The 15,243-nt window shown below is 39.9% G+C and overlaps 1 protein-coding gene across 4 annotated transcripts in view; it reads right to left on the bottom strand.

The window, feature by feature from the left end:
- Positions 1-877: 877 nt before the first annotated feature.
- Positions 878-15,243, bottom strand: part of LOC119186531 (uncharacterized) — a 37,529-nt gene continuing 23,163 nt past the window's right edge. For all 4 annotated transcript variants that reach the window (XM_075865548.1, XM_075865546.1, XM_075865549.1 and 1 more), the window contains 5 exons: positions 13,178-13,210; positions 12,014-12,097; positions 8,949-9,035; positions 5,598-5,684; positions 878-1,195 (listed from right to left, as the gene is read on the bottom strand). In XM_075865548.1, coding sequence (XP_075721663.1) covers positions 1,098-1,195; positions 5,598-5,684; positions 8,949-9,035; positions 12,014-12,097; positions 13,178-13,210 — 389 coding nt within the window. In that variant the 3' untranslated portion in view covers positions 878-1,097. The remainder of the gene's footprint in view (positions 1,196-5,597; positions 5,685-8,948; positions 9,036-12,013; positions 12,098-13,177; positions 13,211-15,243) is intronic.

Raw genomic sequence — 15,243 nt, 5'->3', positions numbered from 1 at the left:
CGGACGGTCACATAGACGGATGCACGGGTGGACGGAAGCAAGAACGAACGGACGGATGGAAGGGTCGAGGGACTGAAGGATGTTTTGCCCTACTCATCATCATGCCCTCCGCGCATATGCTGCTATCTTTTTGTGATGGCGTCATAGTAGGATAGGGGAAAATTATGTCACTTGGTCTGCGAAAAATTATTATCGGTGAAGCTATTAGGACGTCATACAATACGCTATCATAGCGCAATATCCAGTGATCTGAATTTTTCCATCACTCGTGTCTAAACCACTGGCGCCGAACATGACATTTATTTTTTCATGAAGCATTAAAAACTTTCAGCTTTATGTAACGCTTAGCTTGAACCACAGCCATTGATTTATGGTCAGTATGCTCAATGGAATGTCAGAGACCACTTAACAGAGAGTTTTATATAGTGCGGTACCACCACGTGCTACAATTACGCTATAGCAGCGTACAGCGCATCAGAGTACTCACTCTATAACCTTCATTATTTGTCAGGAAAGTTAATTGCCCCTCATATTATTTATGTTATATTCCCAGCGTCATATACATCCAGTGGAATTGATAATTTGACACATATTCATCAAAAGGCTATTTAGGAATATACTGGAAACCGCAAGTGCAGGTGCTCAACTGGTAAGATTACAATCTAAAATAGTGGGCACTTGTGCCCTCAAGAGAATGGGCAGCACATAGTTAGTGACAAGTAGTGACAGTTGTTTCAGTAACTGATGAACAGACACGCATTAGTTACCATTATAGTATTTAGTTCCTTAGTTTTAACACCAGCAGTCCTTCAGTCAAGAAAGAATGATATCCAAGTCACACCGAGTGAACGCGGCAACGAAAACAGACAATATGGTATACGTTGGCAAATATATTCGGAGGCTTCCTTGGCGGCATATTTTATTCGAAATTTGAAATTTTGTGTATATGTTCTTCCTAGGTGAACAACCCCATAGCTTAACAAATTCCAAACTCCAGTGTAAAGTTATAATACCTAGAGTAAGCACAAGAATAGTTTTCTCTGAAGCTTTCAAGAGTGGCTAAGCTCCTTCCTGTCTTTCCTGCTATTCCGCTTCTCTTAATACCTCTTGATTTGAGGGGGCGGATGACAGTCGAACTCGCGCTGAAGAGTGGAGTTCCTGTAAGTGTTGCGTTGGTGCGGCTGAAATTGGCCGACTGAAATTGAAGAGAGCAGAGAGTAATCACAATCACAGCAAATGACTGCAACAATACGACACGAAAAACATAGTTTCACTGCTTTTAGTTGGCCTCCAATTTCTTATAACTTACTTCCCATAAAACATTCGTCATAAAATTTAAATTACACGTTACAGATCTTACGACAGTGTGTTACAGAATTGAAGTTTATTTTTGTATATACTCGTTGGCTGGTAAATTATCGGTGACCAAAGAGAATTTCCTGTACATAGCGGGCAGTAGACGCGCTATCTTGCCTATTAATGTCGAGAATTGGCTGAATAACGGGACGTTGCTGCATGTAAAAGATTGACACGGGCTTGAAACACAAGATGTAGCAACATAAAACTGGATGATATTAAGAATATGTGGGGTTTTACGTCCCAAAACCACCGTATGAATATGAGACGCCGTACTCGACGACTCCAGAAATTTTTACCCTCTGGTGTTCTTTAACGTGCTATTACAGCGCACAGTACACGGGTCTCTATTATCTTACCTACATCAACATGAAACTGCCGCGGCCGGGACCAAGCCCCAACCTTCGTATCTGCAGCCGAGGACCCTACACACTGATACAACGAAGCGGACTCAACATAAAAATAAACTTCACCCGTCGATACCTAACATTAACATTGGAACGCAACACATATCACGAAGGTAACAAGCTAGAGATTTACTTTTTGCTTTCTACTGTTCGGTAGAATGTTTTTTTTTGTTTTGAGGCGTTTGGTTTGGTGTAAAAGTCAGTAAATGAATAGGAAAATGAGCAATTCAGGAAGAAGGAACTAGGCAGCAGACAAGCTCTTAGTATTAAGTGGCCTACCGATAAGAACCTTATAAAATCACAGATGTTTACTTTCACTCAAATAATGCTTGTGTAAGTACATGCCACTTATTCAGCGGTCACTGCCCATAAGAACTACAGACAAACTTCTCAAGGCTTCCATGAATCTCTTCCAGTTTGCGGCCTTCTTTTGTCAAAACAGTGCATAATTTATAAAAATGTCTTTCTCGCAATGCTTTCCGAGTAAGTTGATGTGAGGCTTTCGATTAGATGAAGGCACATAGCACATTTCTTTAACTCAAATCTGTGTGGCTGCTGATCTTGATCAAGCGTATATTTTGTTCATCGGTTGAAATCACTAAGCAGATTGAATACTCATGAAGGCATGACATGAATACTCAGATAGGCGTGCTTTAAGCCAACAGAGCAATAAGCAATAGGTTTAGTTGTGATGACAAGTATGGTGGTAGAATTTAGTGGTAATGACGTGACAGCCTCTAGCATAAGCTTCTATATGAAAGTGCTTCCATGCAAGAGAAGAAAACGGCAGCGAATTTCACCACACAAGAAGTGAAATTGAGCGCAGACATGTTATTGTAGTTGCGCGCACAAGTAAAAATATTCGTAGTCAAGAGTGAGTCAAGTGAACTCAATCAAATTAATAAATTTATCTTTATTTGATTCCCGTAACATATATTCACGGAAAGTATTCTACTGTGAGCATTCTAAAAAAAGAAAGAAAAGATTATGTGTGATCATTGGTCGGCAAAACTTATGGAGTCCTCACAGATTCGCTCATTAAATTTATTTTGACCATTGGACACACTCATACGCAAAAAAATGTTCCAAAGCCATACTCACACTCGCGAAAATTTACTTTATTCGAACTGTCTAAGGTACTCGGCTGCTGACCCGCAGGTCGCCGGATGAAATCCCGGCTGCGGTGGCAGCATTTCCGACGAAGGCGGAAATGCTGTAGACCCGTGTGCTCAGATTTGGGTGCAGGTTAAAGAACCACAGGTTGTAGAAATTGCCGAAACCCTCCATTAGACACATTTAAAAAATATGTTTTGCGTTTTGTACTTACTCGGGCTAAAACTCACCAAACTTTTCCTGGGCCACACTCCCACGGACTCACACTCACGAAAACTTCCCTCAGCTGCACTCAGACTCACGAAAGTATTACTCACGCGGACTGAGTCAGACTCATATGTGGCTCGCTTTGAGTTTGAGTGAGTTCAAGTTAGTCGACTCGTGGGTGAGTTAGCTGAGCTATGTGTGTCACTACTCATTGTGATTGCTGCCTTGCCACGTATATCACTATTTTTAATAGACTTGATGGCTTCCTTCAGGGTCACATGACTCTGCGATGAGATTATAATGACCTCCGAAGAGTGTTCACGTTTATCTTTAAGGTAGTAATATACGTGGAAAGACAGAACTTGCAAGGGTGAAAGGAATCTTTTTTTATGCGAAAAGGAGGAATGTGGCACTTCATTGTAAACCAGTTTGCCCCATTAACGGTGTTTTCCGTGTCTATAACTGACACCCTATAATAAAGCTGTTTTGACAAACCAAAACACACACGACATGGCTGTTTTAGTTTGTGAAAACAGTTTTATTGTATGGTGTTAGTTATAGACACGGAAAACACCGTTACGGGGCAAACTAGTTTAAATGGTTCACACTGTTGTCACTACTTATCTATACATATATAGGCAAGATCACGCTATCTCGCACCCACGGCGCCAATACTTCTAGCGAGATGCTTTCGCATCCTAACCCCATTTTCTTCTGTAGATCAAAGGCGTGTATTCACTGCGCCAAGTTAGCAATCCAAGCAAGTAAATAATAGGAGATAATATGACTAACGAGTAGATACATACACTGTGCACTTTTTAAGACAACTGCAATGGGGTACCATCACGAAGAAAAAAAAACATAAGCGGCTCACAGCGTGGCTTTCGATTCAGTCGAACTGCAACATGCTATGACTTCCGGTAGGCGAATCTGTGCTGTCACCCAGCGTCAATGTAGCGCTACGGAATCTTACTCTGATTGACATTTTCTCAACGCGTGTGTGGCCAGTTCCAGGCATGGCTTGAAATAATAGGCACATACTATGCATGAGCGTTTGGCGAAGTCAGTTTTATTAGAATCAGGATTCTACCACTATGGCGGCGCTGTCGGAAAGCACATGAAAAACCCAAATATTCCCAGCGGCGGCTGAGCCATGTCACAGTTCAACAAATTCGAAAGTCACGCTTTCCGCTGTTCTCGTTTCTTTGCATCGCGATAGTAATATGCAATGAAGATACTTCTACAGTCTACAATGCACGTGCTGTAGACATTTTGTACTGCCGAGGAAAGCCTTCTCAAATTTTGAAAAAGAAAAACAACTGCACAAGTTTGCAGTAAAGGGTAAGCCCGAAACAGGCTTAGCACACGAATAAGGTCGAGAAGTTTCCCGTTTGATTTGTGGAGCGTCTTTTAATGTGGTAGCCAAGAATGTTGCTTCGCCACGCTTGCGACAGATAGCGCCACGTACAGGCAAAATATGGTGGCTTGCACTGAGTCCACTGTGTTTTGGTGCATACATAGCTAATCTGCTATATAATCATAGTGCACGGCACTATACTGCATATTCTAACCATGCATTTTGCTCTGACATCACCAGAATTTGGGGACATGTGCACGTAGCGGCCCCTCTCGTGTACCACAGCAGCGGCCTGCCGTAACTGAATTTAAAATAGGAGGAAAAAATCATATCTGATGAAATGCACTAGTTATGAAATACGACCCCTGTCTTATACAGCAGAGACGTACTTGAACAGACTGGCAAATTTACAGTGCTGCACTACAAACCGTATGGTTTTCCACAGCGTTTAATGTTTAGCAATAAAATCCCCTATGTTTCTAAGGGTGGTGTTCAATTGTTCTGGGAGGCCTCATGCATTGTAGTGCGATACTGAAACTTTACCAAGATGTAAAAAGGGATCTATGCTATATATTACCTGGAGTGGTTTTTGACATCGTTATTTTCAAGAGAGATGACTTTTTACTTATGTCCTAGTCAGATACGGCAAGCTGACATTCCTGCTGCCGAGATATGGAGCCACATTCAGGTGTCTTTAATTCCTGGGAACGATGTCAGTCAAGCTGAACTGGTTGTACTAGCTTGCATGTTGGTTTCCATGGTTAAACTTACACAATACTCTACAAGATATTTTTTAAGATGTCAAAGAGAAATCTCTGCATGTTGCCGCTTGTTGGCTGTCGTTGGCTTCGTCTATTTTCTTCTGTTGGGCAGAATCGTTCATGTTAATCACGCCCAGGTTAGCTGGAGAGAGTAGTGCATTCAACGGGCAACCTTAAAGGTCGTTTGGCAAAGCAGAATAATTGTATATTTCAATGTAAAACACAACGAAGACGAGGTAAAAGTATATAGTCAATCATCGACCGGAACACCAAAGCTGCCCTACGACGTACGTTCACACTTATACATTTGCAGTTATTTCTAAATTAAAAAGAACAAAATTACTAATAAAGCCCTAAGATATGCTAAAAATATTAGAAGCCGAAAAAAAAACATACCACAGTTGCATTTGCAAGGAGAATGCCCCACACAGACGGCGAGACATTCGCTTTCCCATGCTTCCGCACACCTTTTAGTTGCTTGCACTGCAAAAAAATTAAGGTCAAATGACGTTATCAATGGGCCTACGTGTTTATATCTGTACATATTTATATTTGAACATTAGATTTTGATTCGCCGGGTGCTCTTTTGAAGCAGCCTGTTGCCATTTCCAAAGCTGCTTGGCATCGCTTCCGGCCTCAATGCCATATCATATGGAGGATCCGATTATATTACCTTGGAGTGTTTGGGAACATTTTTACACAGAACGTACCCACTGAGGACGGCAGCTTCATTGCAGTTCCACAAAGGTTATTTAACTTATTTTTTTAGAATTGGCAAAATCAGCCATATTCAGTTGATCAATTCAGACCTGTGCCCTTTTGTTTGCTCACCGAACGTCTGCTGTTGTTTTCTTTCATTTCGCGTTGTCAAAGAAATGAAGGAAGTTACGTAACGCAGCAGCAGAAAGATGGAAGAGGAATTTGTCCGAATGAGAAATAAAAGCCTAGCGCTCACAGTTCGGAACAAGTCATGGGTGCTGGTGTCAGCGATAAAAACAGCACAAATCGATCAGCTTGTTTTCAATCACTTGGCATCAACTATGCATTTTGGACTTTCTAAACCCAGCGGATCTGTTGTGTTTTTTTGTAGGCGTTCGCAGAAACTGCTATCATCGCGAATGGCCTTGTGAGAAGGACTGAATAGAATAAAGCATATAATAGAAAGAAAGAGACCAAGAAGGCTAGACAGCAAAAAAGCAGAAACTGAATGACGGCAAGATACATATTCAAAGAAAGCGGGAGAAATCTGCGGACAAGAAGAGATAGAAATCAAGTGACCATGGCAAGTAAATACATAAAGAGGCTAAATAGAAATAGGTAGAAGAAAGACAGAAAGTGAGTTAGAAAACATGAAATAAAATATAAAAAGAAGATGAAAGAAGGAGCGAAACAGAAAAATATAGAAAGAGAATATATTTACATATATATATATAGAGACGCAACCAACTGCACACTTTCTGAGTACATAGCAGCACAATTGTGAAGTTCTCTCAAGACTATTTTAAAATGATTTCACAGCAAACCAAACTCACTTCGGGCGTTTTTCTACACATATGTATTTACCTAGTCGCCGACATCTGGAAATTATCGTAGTCGTCTCCGTTAGCTGACACGCACCGAAATTTGTATGGGAAGGTGAGGAACTAGAAGAACATGGCGAATAGGCTACTACACTTTCCGTCATATTGGTATAGCACGTAAGTGAAACTTGTCCTTAAAGATGTAGTTAAATGTTCAGTGTACATTCGTATAACAGGGTCTTCACAAGTCTTGTCGATGGCGCACAGCTATAGCGCCGTTTAACGAGAATGCACCCACGTTGACGCTTAATAATGCATCTCCATTGCAACGACCACCATCCATGATCAATAATAAAACAGACTTTTGTGGTCATATATGCTTGTGGTAGCTGTGGTAGTCAATGGTCAGAGTGGAATCAGATAAAGGTGTGTAATAGTGAGAGGAACCGTCAATTGATGGATGCTGGATTAGGGCTTGTTGCTGAGGTCGCCTACTCGCATCATGTTCGAGTATTGAACGCCACTGCCTTATCGAGAGAACCACAAGGCGCGTCATGTCTGCGCTGTTGGCCGGCCGCGATTTTTCACCGGGTGAGCGCGAACGGAGGATTCGGAGTTAGAGCCAGGTGATGCAGAGTCATTTTTGGTATAGATGGGTGCCATGGGTCAGGCCGACGCAAGGGTTTTTTTTCGCCACTTAGGTTTGTGTTAATTCATCAACAAAATTGCTGTTCCGTTGTAAACGCACAGAATGAGACGGACGCGTAGGCTCGACGCATTCAAAAAGTCGCAGATGTCATGGTCATCTCGCAATATTTCACTATACCAAAAACACTGAGAAAGAACAGTCTTAGATGTAAAAGGCATGTTTGAAAAGCTTTCATGCAACGTCGCCGCGGAGTAGGTAGCATAGCCGGTCTCTGTTGTCATGAACCGAAAGGTTGTGTGTTCTGTTTCTGTTGAAGGAGCCTTTTTTTGTTGCTTTCTGGTCCTGCGTTTACTTTTTTGTCAGTTCCATGACAAAACTTACGTCACTGAAGTCATGATGGAACCTGGCGTAAAATATCTTTCGCTCACAAAATTGGACGATCTCACGTTCTGCAGCAAATAATGATATGCGGAGCATGCACCAAGCAGCATGCTTTGTGGCACTTTCAAAATGAAGCTAACTTTATGAGACGGAGAGATATAGTACTCAGTAATTAAATGTAGAACTTCTGTACGCATTGACGTGTCTAGAAAACGTTCCAACGCGAGAACTGATTGTTCATATATAGTTGAGCAAGCATGTCACCACTAACGTGCCCACTACCAGCATCATTGCAGCACTAGAGGCTAAAGCGTTCTTGTATTTCCGTTTTGATCATCATGCGAGGTGTACTGCTGAAACATATGCTGTCATTTTTACTTTGAGGCAACTTTTACGAGGTGTATTAACATTAAGCTCAAAAATGTGCACACCCTCGAGTTATTAGGAACGTCTTCTTTCCTGGCGACTATGGACCCTGGGTAAATTGTCGTCTGACATTACGTCAGCACTCAGGCTAGAGGACAAACGTCCGTATTATCGAACAATAGTGCGCTTTATGGTGTAGCGATGAAAGTGTCACACGTGCCATTTGTTAGTGTGTTCTCCCGTGGTTAAGAATTGTTTGAATATAACTTTATGAATCATATGAAGGAAGAAAACTAAATTTAGGCGTTCACCTCTTTTCTGAGACACAGCAATGTTGAGAACAATAATGAGAATAACAATTATTCTAAAGTCGTAGGTTCGCATCCTATTGGTGTCAAGTTATCTTTTTGTTTATTTCTTCATATATATATCACAAGTACTTCTAATACTATACCCTATACTTGTCTTGACGTTATTGTTTGTTACTTTTCGTCATGTTGTTGCTTAATCTTATGATAGAAATGGTATGTTTACCAGTAAACTGTAAAAGTGGAGTTAACATAGCAACCACAACTTCCCTGCCCTCGATATACCCATCTATGCTCAAATTCCAGAAAGAATCCAATTCAACTAGCAACGCTTCGTTCAATGCAGTAAACATTCGGTATAGGCCTATATTCACGTGCTGCTTTGCATGACATCAACTCTCAGATTATGTGGGATCTACGTAACATTTGTTCAGCCGCATAAAAAACAAATACTGTAATAAGACAAAGACTGTAATAAGACAAACAAGGCTGTTTCATGATGCTTGTGCATCATTGTACTTACTGCATTTGCATTGACAGAAGCCAGGCCTCGTAAAGCAGCTGGCTTGGCAGCCACTGCTGCACCGAGGCACATAACAAGGGACGTCCTCTGAGAATGAAAAAAAAACGCCATCATTATTATTCGGTTTTTGTGTAAGTCTTAAAGTACGTCTTTTTTATGGATCATTTTGAAAAAAGAATATTTTAAACGTTGATCGACGAACATGAATGTTTATATTGCCAAGTGGCATGCAGTGGCATTGAAAGTTGGGCTATTGACATTGGAGAAAGCATGCAATGACATGTATGCTTTGCCTGGTCGTGTAGGGACTCTTTCTTGTCTTAGTAGGATGGCTGAAAGCAAATAGTTTGAACGTATAGTATGTCGTTTACGTCCTCTTTTCATTTTTGTGCAACAATTATTTGGCTCTTTGATGTGATTTTATTAATTGCACCATGGAATCGACGCCCGTGAGAGTAATTGTATTTAGACAGTGATCTCTGTCAGCATTCCATGTTTTGCTTTGCTTGATGCTTCTATTAATGCACTCAAATGGTCTATCTAGGACACTGTTTACGTGCAATACAAAAAATATTTCTATTTACTCAGCCTAGTTTCACTTCTTGGCTTCAAAGACAGTAACCAAATTAGGTGGGCTACGCAGCAATATCAAATGCAGCCACAGCGTTATTTACACTAAATTTATTTACAATAGTGTGAAACAATGCATGACCATATTTATACAACTATGTCCACTATGCCTAGCTGTTATGTAGTAGTACTATGGCACGCGTAAATATGTTCCCAAGTTTCCTGATTTTGCTGGTTTTGTTCTTGTTTTTTATGACATTGCTAAATTTGAAATACTGTAAAACAAGTACAGATGTTCTCAAATGAAGTTTCTAATTATGTTCTTTGTTAAAATAACAGCCGTCGAGCTTTTGTTATTTGCCTTATCAAAATAGTAAAAACCCTATCTTTGTTTACAAAAGCTTTTATGGAAATCGCCATTTTGACACATCGTGTAGGGCTAAAATTCAGACGTTTGCTTGTGTAGAAGGTGTAGCATTTGTAGACAACTGCATTCATATTTATTATGACTTATGCTCGCAAGAAGCAATCTTTTATTGAGTGATATTTAAACATATTGACCCAGCCGTGCTTACGTGATCTTTACTATTTCAAATTGGCGACGAACCAAGTTGTTTCGATATCTGGTGCGTCGGGCGTATACTACAGTGCCCCTTCCGTTCTATAGGCGGCGAATTATTGAAGAATGTTTATTGAGGGATAGCGCTTAAGTAGGGATATAAGTGGATAGGGGAAGACTTAAGCTGAAACCTGGTCATGAAGTTATCTGACATTCCACAACCACACACCGGTATACCTTGTTAACTGTGATAGACTAGAAGTCCTTGTAATTAAAAATAATTTCTATTCCAACTCAGTGACAAGAAATCAATGTGCGGTGCCGAAACATTAAATCGTTTCCTCAGACTAGCTCAGTGATATTGTTTCACCTCAACCAATGTCAGACCAGACGAACTTTAACTTTCGTCCAACTCCTCACTGCTCGTAAAGTATAAGAAGCCCCTAAAATTTTCAATCAAGTTCCCGATAAAACACCAGTTTGTTAAACACAACAACTTGTTAATTGAAAATCAGCATGGATTCCGTAAAGGACTATCTTGTACCACGCAGCTGGTTGAATTTTATCATGATTTATCCTCTAGTATTGATAAAATTATGCAAATTGACTGTATTTTTTTTATTTCCAAAAAGCTTTTGATTCGGTTTCACATGCGCTCCTTTTGCAAAAACTTAAGTTATTTAATTTAGACCTAAATGTGATAACCTGGATAGAAAATTATTTAAAGCATCGGCGCCAATGTGTTGTTTCGAATGGAAAAGCACCCAGTTATGTTGACGTGACATCAGGTGTGCCACAGAGCTCCGTTTTGGGTCCTTTGTTGTTTTTAATTTATATCATTGATACTTCGGTTGGTATCTCATCGTCTATCCGGCTTTTTGCCGATGACTGCACAGTCTACCGGAAAATTAAGAGTGGGCAGGATTCCTCCCAACTTCAAAATGACTTGGTGCGTATTCATGACTGGTGTACAACGTGGAAAATGTCTTTAAATTTTAATAAGTGCATTAACCTTTGTGTTTCAAAGAGGACAAAGAAGATCAAATTTAGATATTGTATAAATGGTGTGCCAATTACCACGAAGAGAACTTACAAATACCTGGGTGTGTTCTTTTCTTCTGTCTGTTCATGGAATGTACATGTTGATTATGTTGTCGCGAAAGCTGCGAGGGTGTTAAAATTTATTCAGCGTAACTTACGATGTTCGCATCAGCGACTCAAAGAATGTGCGTATTTGACGTGTGTACGACCAGTCTTAGGGTACGCCTGCGCTGTGTGGGATCCGGCGCAGGTATATCTTAGTGATAAGATAGAAAAAATACAGAACAGGGTGGCAAGGTTCGTCCTGGGACGGTATCAATGGCGGGAAAGCTCTACTGCTATGAAACAAAAATTGAATTGGGAGCTGCTTTCATCGCATAGAAGAAAACTGCGATTAAAACTTTTATATCTAATATTTAATAATAAAACTGGAATCAATAAGGTTATGTATTTACAGACGCCGTATTATTTGTCGAATCGAATTGATCATCCTTTTAAACTGAGGGAATACCATCCCAGGACTGGAATTTTAGCAAATTCTTTTTTGTCAGAACAATACATGAGTGGAATGGGCTCCCAAGTGTACAAGTGTCTGCTGTAAATGAAAATATGTTTCTTTCGAATCTGTAACCCCCCTGCTATTACGCCTTCGGGCGCTGCAGGTATAATTCGAATAAAGATTAAAGAATAAAGTTTGAGTTCACTACACCCAACAGAGCTTCACTCGATGGTGAGAGCATGCTGTAATGAACGGGAAAATTTCAAGGCGAGTTTCATGTGGTAATTTGCAAGAATTCAGGACTCTAAAATAACATCATAAGATAATTTGCATTATGGACTGAAAATACAAGCCATAACATTCAAAATTCGCAAACGCTAAATAATAAGCTCTTACGGCAGTAGCAGCCACAGTTATCACTGGTTGGGCAGACTAGTTTCTGTGGCCACGCACAGTTGGGCTTTTTACAGTCTTCATCAACTGCAATAAAAAAAGAAACAATCATAATCGGGGTAAGCACCAAAACTTCACAACATCTTGGCAGGAACACCGCCGCTCACCATTCCTGCGGTAACATATTTTGAAAACAACCCTTTTGCGTGGCTAGCTGTAGAATTCAGGACATGTAGTCACGCAGGTAGAGCAACTTTATGCTGCTCTATTTATCATTTTATGTTTATAACTTCTGCACTCCGATTCATTGGGCAACAATAAACTTGCTATAATACATGCTGTTTGTTTTAAAATATCAGATATTTTTGCGATAATCTTTTCCCTGCAAAGTTTGTTAAGATGCGGTGTATATTTTGCATTCATTTCTGTGCGTTAATATTCCCAACGCAAAATGGTGAAGGGTCATCGAGGTAAAGTGTTTTTTGTTTTCAACCTAAGTGTGATAACGAAGGTTCCATCCACCTGAATGGTAAGAAATCGTACATGTTTAAACAATGTTTACGACAAACTAAACATCTGTTTCATGGAATGAATGAGTTGCCATAGTAGATTCATTCATAAGTATTTTTGTGAGGCACACGTTCCTCTCATCTGTAGTGCATTTTATATATGAGATTTACCTTTTTAATTTATTGCTCGAAGCTAAGAAGTATGCATTTTCTAAGTTCTTTTATTTAGGCTTAAAGAGGGGGATACACCCGTAAACAAGCAATATACTAACAATATTTATAAGAAAAAAGCTCATTATTCTCCAAAAACATTGCGCAACCAAATACTTCATTAAATAACAAAGTAACAAAAACACAATTTTCTCAGACTCGATAAATGTTCAAAACAGCCGGATGTTCTCGTCATCTTAAATAGATCTACTCCCAGAAGTCATTTTTTTATTTGGATATTCGTGAAACATACATAACCCCTTCCTATTTATTTAAATATTTTTGTCTTTATAGTTTCTTGTGAGGGAAGACAAAAGCTTTTACTTTGTAATACATTACATTACCACACTCCCCCCTAACTCATTCTTTGGGGGGCATATACATTGACACTGACTTTGTTTGGAACAGGGCAGGGCATGCTGACAAAAAAAACATGGTGTTTACTTACACCACAACTCATTCCCTTTCCTAACAAGGCGACCTGAAAATTTCAAATGAGACACGTTACAAATACGTACATTTCAGTAAAACATATCCTGCGTTTATTAGAAGTGTCGAGGGCAAGAACCTCTGTATGTAACCACTGTTCCCCTTGTAATCTTGGAAATCAGTATTGTATTTAGAACAAGTAAATATATTTATGGCGCCGACGTGCTAGCATTGTGTGTAAGTACGGAAAGTATGAACTGACGACACGAACAGAGGATTGAGCACACCTATACCTTCACTCCATATACACACTCTCAGTTTACATCCTGCAACAACTGAAAAATCTACAGCAAAGCGCTGCTCGCAAAATTTTCCTCATGTAGCGAGGACACCTTCTGAAAATCAAGATAATAATTTTCGGAAATTTCACATGAGTGAAAATTACGTGTTATCTCTCTAACCTTGATTGAATCGATGGGTGTCAAATTATTCTAGGAATTCCAGCAGTATTATGGTAAGCGCTGCAACTTACATGATATAGCAGTTGTTTCAAGAAATTCGCTGATGTGCTCGAAAATGAAGGAAATCGATATTTATTCCACGCCTCTATGATGACTTGTTATGTAGCCGCAGTCATGTTAAGTAATTACATCCTTCATGACATCAATTACGAGAACCATATGAGTAGATTTCGAGTTAGTGGAATGAGTGGTTATGGCAAATAGGTGAACACAATTAAACTGAATGTGAGGAACTGATGGCAGCAATAAGCTTTGGAAATAACGACATGATGTAATACAGTAAAAATCTCCTCCAACTCACTTCAAGAGACCCCAGAAAAAATTTTAAGTGAATTTTCACTTACAAATATGAGGTATGTTCCTTCTTGTTGAGGAGAACTAAAAATATCAGTTATTGAACTCTAGTTTGATCAAAATATTTGCTATGTCGCGCACTCGATCGTGATTTTTCACCTAGTAATCATGTTTCAAAGAATGTAGAACTCTTTTGCGGCGTTTGTGTACTTAAGTCTGCGGTATCCATAAATTAAGTGACTGTGTTCAAGTTCTGCTCAACCATCCCTAGCCGGAACCTCAGCTGGACAGCGAAGGACTATTTTTTTAAACCACATGAGTGCATACTTGGCTTCAATTATCCGTGCTCTACTTAGGAGGGTTACCTCTTTCTTCTGCATTATTTTCCAGAAATATAAGTCCGCTACAAGTTCTTCAGACGAGTAGAGCCTGTCTAAACGCCAGGGTCTCAGATGACGTAGTTCTCAAGAAAACAAAGCGCTTTGTGTGTCCAGTCCTTCGAGTAGTTTCTGGTAAATATGAGATGAGAGGCATCGGATGATGTTGCAAAGCATTTTCGTGGAACTAGAATGCGTCCAGCACACACCTTAGTAAATTGAAATATGTTAGCATTGGGTCCACTTTAAATTCGCTGGTGGATTAAAAATGTTGTTAAAACTGAATAGCAGCCTTAACAGATGTTTGTTCGGGTGCTATTTTAATGTGATCACAAAATATACGATCCAAAGTGGTTTATTGGCTAAATTAAAATTAAAACATGCAGAAACTCATCTCGCACTTTGTTCTAAGATGTCCACGTTGAATGAGCTTCCTTCAATAAATCATCAGCCTACTTCCTTAGGTTGTTGAGAGGGTTGCGCTTGCTATTAGAGCACACATGTAGCCAATACTTGGAACAAAGCTCAAGAATTATATCTCTTTAACTGTTGTCTTGTACATTGACGTCTTTCCGGTGGTCTGCTAGCTGCACTGATTAGTGCTTCTGTTTTAGTTTCGTGGTGTAATTTGGTTGAGTTTCGTTGCTACACACAATACTCACTAGATGCCCTTAACCACCGCTGTGGTGTAAGGGTCAGGCTGTTCGGCTGCTGACACGGATGTTGTCAGTTCAATACCGGTTGTGACGATCGCATTTACATGAAGCAAAGTTGTGAATGCCCGCGTACTGTGCGATGTCAGTGAACGTAAAGCACCAGATTGTTCAAATATTTGGAATCGTCCACTACACCGCCTCTCATAATCATATCATAATTTTGGGACGTACAACCAC

Source organism: Rhipicephalus microplus, chromosome 6 (genome assembly GCF_043290135.1).
Source record: "Rhipicephalus microplus isolate Deutch F79 chromosome 6, USDA_Rmic, whole genome shotgun sequence".
Lineage (NCBI taxonomy): Eukaryota > Metazoa > Arthropoda > Arachnida > Ixodida > Ixodidae > Rhipicephalus > Rhipicephalus microplus.
This window is presented reverse-complemented; position numbering and strand designations above follow the sequence as displayed.